The sequence below is a fragment of the Benincasa hispida genome, chromosome 3 (assembly GCF_009727055.1).
Source record: "Benincasa hispida cultivar B227 chromosome 3, ASM972705v1, whole genome shotgun sequence".
Lineage (NCBI taxonomy): Eukaryota > Viridiplantae > Streptophyta > Magnoliopsida > Cucurbitales > Cucurbitaceae > Benincasa > Benincasa hispida.
Window position 1 is genome coordinate 57,117,449 of NC_052351.1, and position 5,247 is coordinate 57,122,695.

Below are 5,247 nucleotides of genomic sequence, written 5' to 3' on the forward strand. Positions count from 1 at the left end.
ACACGTTCAATGGATCAAGAAGAAAGAATGCCGGAGACTACAAGCCATTTAGAACCCAATACGTGTAACGCGGGAAAGCTTGAGGTGCCGCTGAATGCACCATTCCCTAAGCGTCTGATGAAGAAGAATGATGAACAACAATTCAAGCGCTTTCTTGAGCTCCTAAGGCAGTTGCATATCAACATTCCACTTATAGAGGCCTTAGAGCAGATGCCAACATATGTTAAATTTTTTAAGGACATTTTGACGAAGAAAAGAAGAGTCAGTAAGAAGGAAGTAATCGCGCTAACGCATGAGTGCAACGCGTTATTAAGCAACAATCTACCAAAGAAGCAGAAGGACCTTAGGAGCTTCATTGTTTCTTGCTCGATAGAAGGATTGGATATGGGTCATGCATTGTACGATCTGGGAGCTAGCATTAATCTCATGCCACTTTCAATTTTTAAGAAATTGGGGATTGGTGAAGCACAGCCTACTTTTGTTACTCTTTAGCTCACTGACAGAACAATTAAGTACCCAAAAGGAAGGATTGAAGACGTTCTGGTGAAGGTTGACAACTTCATATTCCCAGCAGACTTTATTATCTTGGACTATGAAGCGGATAAGGAGGTACCAATTATTCTTGGATGCCCCTTTCTAGCTACTGGGAAAGTTTTAATTGACGTGCATAAAGGCGAATTGACTATGCGCGTAGATAATCAAGAGGTGAAGTTTAATGTGCTCAACGCATTAAAGTTCCTAGATAATGAAGATTGTCAATTAAACAGTATTGAGTTGCCTGAAGAAGAGACCCATGTATGTGAGGTCCTCGCATTAGAGAACCTGAAAGAATAAAAGCCGCCAAGTCTTAGTGAGCGGCAGACAAAACCAACGCGTCCATCACTTGAGGAACCACCAGAACTCGAGTTGAAACAGTTACCTGGACACCTAAAATACGCATTCCTTGGAACCAACAACACTTTACTTGTGATCATTTCCACAAATCTTATAGAGCCTAACGAGCAATCTCTCTTGCAGATGCTGAAAAAGCACAAGTGTGCAAAGTCTAGATGCTTGCGGATATCCGTGGCATTAGTCCATCTTATTGCATGCATAAGATTAGATTGGAAGAAGGGAAGTCGGGTCAATCAAACCTCAAAGAAGGCTGAACCCCATAATGAAAGAAGTGGTCAGGAAAGAAATTTTAAAATGGTTGGACGCGGGAGTCATCTATCCTATATCCGATAGTAGTTGGGTAAGTCCAGTCCAATGCGTTCCCAAGAAAGGGGGAACGACTGTGATAGTCAACAACAATAATGAACTCATACCCTCAAGGATTGTCACGGGCTAGTGCATCTGTATGGATTACAGGAAGATCAACGCGGCAACTAAAAAAGACCACTTCCCCCTTTCTTTCATCAATCCAATGCTTGACAGACTTGCAGGCAAAGAATTTTATTGCTTTCTGTATGGATACTCTAGTTATAACCAGATTTTGATAGATCCGAAAGATCAGGAGAAGATAACATCTACCTGTCCGTTTGGAACATTTGCATTCAAACGCATGCCTTTTGGGCTGTGTAACGCACCTGGGACATTTCAAAGATGTATGATAGCTATCTTCTCTGACATCCTAGAAAAGACCGTTGAAGTCTTCATGGATGATTTTTTAGTCTTTGGAGACTCATTCCAGTCATGTCTAGATAATTTGTAGGTCGTCCTCGCTCGATGCGAGGAAATAAACTTGGTGCTGAATTGGGAGAAATGTCACTTCATGGTGACTGAAGGAATTTTCTTAGGGCACAAAGTATCTAAGGCTGGCCTTAAAGTAGATGAAGCCAAAATAGATGTCATAGCAAAACTTCCACCACCATCACATGTTAAAACTTTACGAAGTTTTCTAGGGCATTCTGGCTTCTATAGACAGTTTGTTAGATGATTCTCTCAGATTGCACAACCTCTGAGCACGTTACTAGAGGCGAACCGGCCCTATGATTTTAATGAAGACTGCACTGACGCATTTGAAACCTTGAAGTATGTGTTGACGACAGCTCCAGTACTAATAGCATCAGACTGGATGCAGCGCTTTATTCTCATGTGCGACGTGAGTGATATGGCAGTAGGAACAATGTTAGGGCAGAAGAAGGGAAATTTGATACATCCCATCTCTTACGTGTCTAAAACACTAAATGACTCTCAGGAACACTACACCACCACTGAAAAAGAAATTTTGGCTGTAGTATTTGGTATTGAAAAGTTTAGATCTTACCTAGTTGGTGCGTCAGCCACCATATATACTGAGCACTCAGCCACCTGATGAGTAAAAAGGACGCGAAGCAGAGATTGATAAGATGGGTGCTACTACTATAGGAATTTGATATAGATATTCAGGACAGAAAGGGAACCGAGAACCAGGTGGCTAACCACCTGTCCAGCCTAGAACATCAAGAAATGTAAGATCAAGAAAGTGAAATCAAGGATGCATTCCTTGATGAAAGCCTGTTCAGAGTTGAAGGTAGGGAACCTTGGTATGCGGACATCGTCAATTACTTAACTACCAAGCAATTCCCTGGGAACTTCAACTCTCAGCAAAAGAAACGGTTAATACATGACAACAAGTTTTATTTTTGGGCTGAACTGTTTCTATAAGCAAGGCCCTGACTCCATAATGCGTCGATGCGTTTCGGAGGAGGAGACACAACACATCTTAGCTGAGTGTCACGACTCTCTTTACGGAGGGTATTTCGGTGGGCAGAGAACCGCTGCGAAGATCCTTCAGAGCGGATGTTTCTGGCCCACCCTCTTCAAAGACGCAAGGGAGTTTCTTTGTAATTGCAACCTCTGCCAATGCACCGGGAATATTTCTTCAAGGGACGCAATGCCCTTGAACAATATTCTCGAAATTGAGTTGTTTGATGTTTGATGTATTGATTTTATGGACCTTTTCCCTTATCCTGCAGCCAACAGTATATCCTACTTGCAGTAGACTATGTGTCAAAATGGCTAGAAGCAGTAGCCTGTGCTAGGAACGATGCGTGCACTGTTTCCAAGTTTCTTACTAGGAACATTTTCACGCGATTTGGAACGCTAAGAGCCCTGATAAGCAACGAAGGTACGCACTTCATAATCGTATCATTTCTAAATTACTTGCAAAATATAATGTTAGGCACAAGATCACTACTACCTACCACCCACAAACAAACGGTCAAGCGAAAGTATCCAATCAAGAAATCAAATCTTTCCTGGAGAAAGTCGTCAATGCAACGCGGAAGGATTGGGCACAGAGGCTGGATGAAGCTCTCTGGGCCTACAGGACTGCTTACAAAACCCCTATAGGTATGTCTCCATACTTTCTTGTATTTGGAAAAGCTTGTCACTTACCTTTAGAGTTGGAGCACAAGGCATTTTGGACAGTTAAGAAGCTAAACATGAACTTGGACGCTGCAGGCGCTCAACGCAAACTTCAGCTCAATGAGCTCGAGGAGTGGCGATTGAACGTGTACGAGAAAAACAAGCTATACAAAGAGAAGACAAAGCGTTGGCATGACCATCGCATCAGCAAGAAAGAACTTGTTGTTGGCCAAATAGTTCTATTGTTCAATTCATGTCTGCATTTGTTTACAGGAAAGTTAAAGTCCGGGTGGTCAGGACCCTTTATAATTAAGACAATCTTTCCATATGGAGCAGTGGAATTAATACGAGAGGATGACGCTAACGCATTCAAAGTAAGTGTCCAAAGCGTAAAGCCACACTTTGAAGATGGACTAGAACGTCACAAGTCATCTCTCGCACTACGCGAATCCAGCTGAGGCCCACGTCGAAGCATCCCTGCGTTCACATCGCCATATATTCCACGGACGCTTCCTCTATCCTTGTATTTTTGCATTCTGTATTTTATAATGCGTTTGAGTATGTTGGTTTGTTTGTTTGCATATGATTTCAAAATTGATTGTTCTATGTTTCTACCTTTATAAATTATAAATTTTACTTGTTTTCTTTTTAAATTTTTTTGTATAATCGAGTTGGGAATAACGGACGCGTTAGACTCAAGTTTAACGCATGGCCTAGTTGACGGGACGCGCTTGAGAATACAAAAGTACTCGAGTGCTTAGAACCCAAGACGTCCCTTCAGCTTTACATTTATTACAGACGTCAGGCGCCGCCTGACGTCAGCCCACTAACCTTCTCTCAGCCTATAAAATGATCGAACGGCTGTCTCTTATACACATCTAGATGTGTATAAGAGACAGTCTCAAAGGCTGTCGAAGCCCTCCACAACACTCATTAAACTCCCTTCCAAAACCTCTAAAGCCATCAATACTCTTTCGATCAAGATCCCTCAACTAAAATCGAAAACTACCCCTATGCCGAAGCCCAAAACACCTGCAAAATCGAGGCTACGTCCATCATCTACGGCTGCCTTTAAGCCCTACAGCAAGCCTGCCCCACCATCATTCATTCCTAATATAACCCCGATGGGTGCAACACATGACCCCCTTCCAGCCTACCTTCACATTGCCCCATCTCTAGCCGTGCGTCCACTGCCTCCACTTTCAATCCAACCCTTAGCAACCATCTACCTTGTCGACTCAGACGCGTCTAGCCAACCACCACATTCGCCCTTCGTCATATCCTCCCCTTGGATGCCTCATACCCCAGTGGGCACCCCTCCATTCACTCCACCCATACCCCCCTCTGACAGTCCTGCGTCAGAGTGTAACCCTGAAAAGTTGGCTGAGTTGGCTCGACTGGACGAGCAGGAAGTATTTGGAGCTATTTTGGCGAGCCTCAATCAAGGCCAAGACGAAAATCAAGTGATCCGTTCTGACCCACCTAATACATCACTCGAGTTGGACGAAGCAGAGCGATATGTTATGATGCTAGAGGCAGAATTAGAAGAAGAAGATAGAGAAAAAGATAGAGAAGGAGATAGAGAAGAAGAAGATGGGAGGATTGGCCCAGACACGTCTCAATCACGCCAAACCGATGCGAATGAAGGGCCTTTAAAATCAAAGAGAGCAACAAGGAAGAGAAAGTTAATATTGAAGGAAGAAGATGAGCAATCTGCATCCGGCCTTGAAGATGCAACGCATGGGAGTTGCTCAAGGCACGACGCACTAGAGAAGGACTTAGAAGACTACCAACCCACAAGGCAAGAGCGAAGGAAGAGGACTCTCCAAAGGGAATTGGAGAATGAATTGAGAGAACTAGAAAGAGAAGCCAAAGAGCACGTGGCAGGAAAACACAAGGAAACTGATGCATTACCTA

At 43.4% G+C, this 5,247-nt stretch overlaps 1 protein-coding gene across 1 annotated transcript; it reads left to right on the plus strand.

The window, feature by feature from the left end:
- Positions 1-2,647: 2,647 nt before the first annotated feature.
- LOC120073639 lies at positions 2,648-3,788 on the plus strand. The gene is made up of 4 exons (XM_039026444.1): positions 2,648-2,718; positions 2,940-3,029; positions 3,146-3,315; positions 3,367-3,788. The coding sequence occupies exons 1-4, from the start codon at positions 2,648-2,650 to the stop codon at positions 3,786-3,788; spliced, it is 753 nt and encodes a 250-aa protein (XP_038882372.1).
- Positions 3,789-5,247: the final 1,459 nt, after the last annotated feature.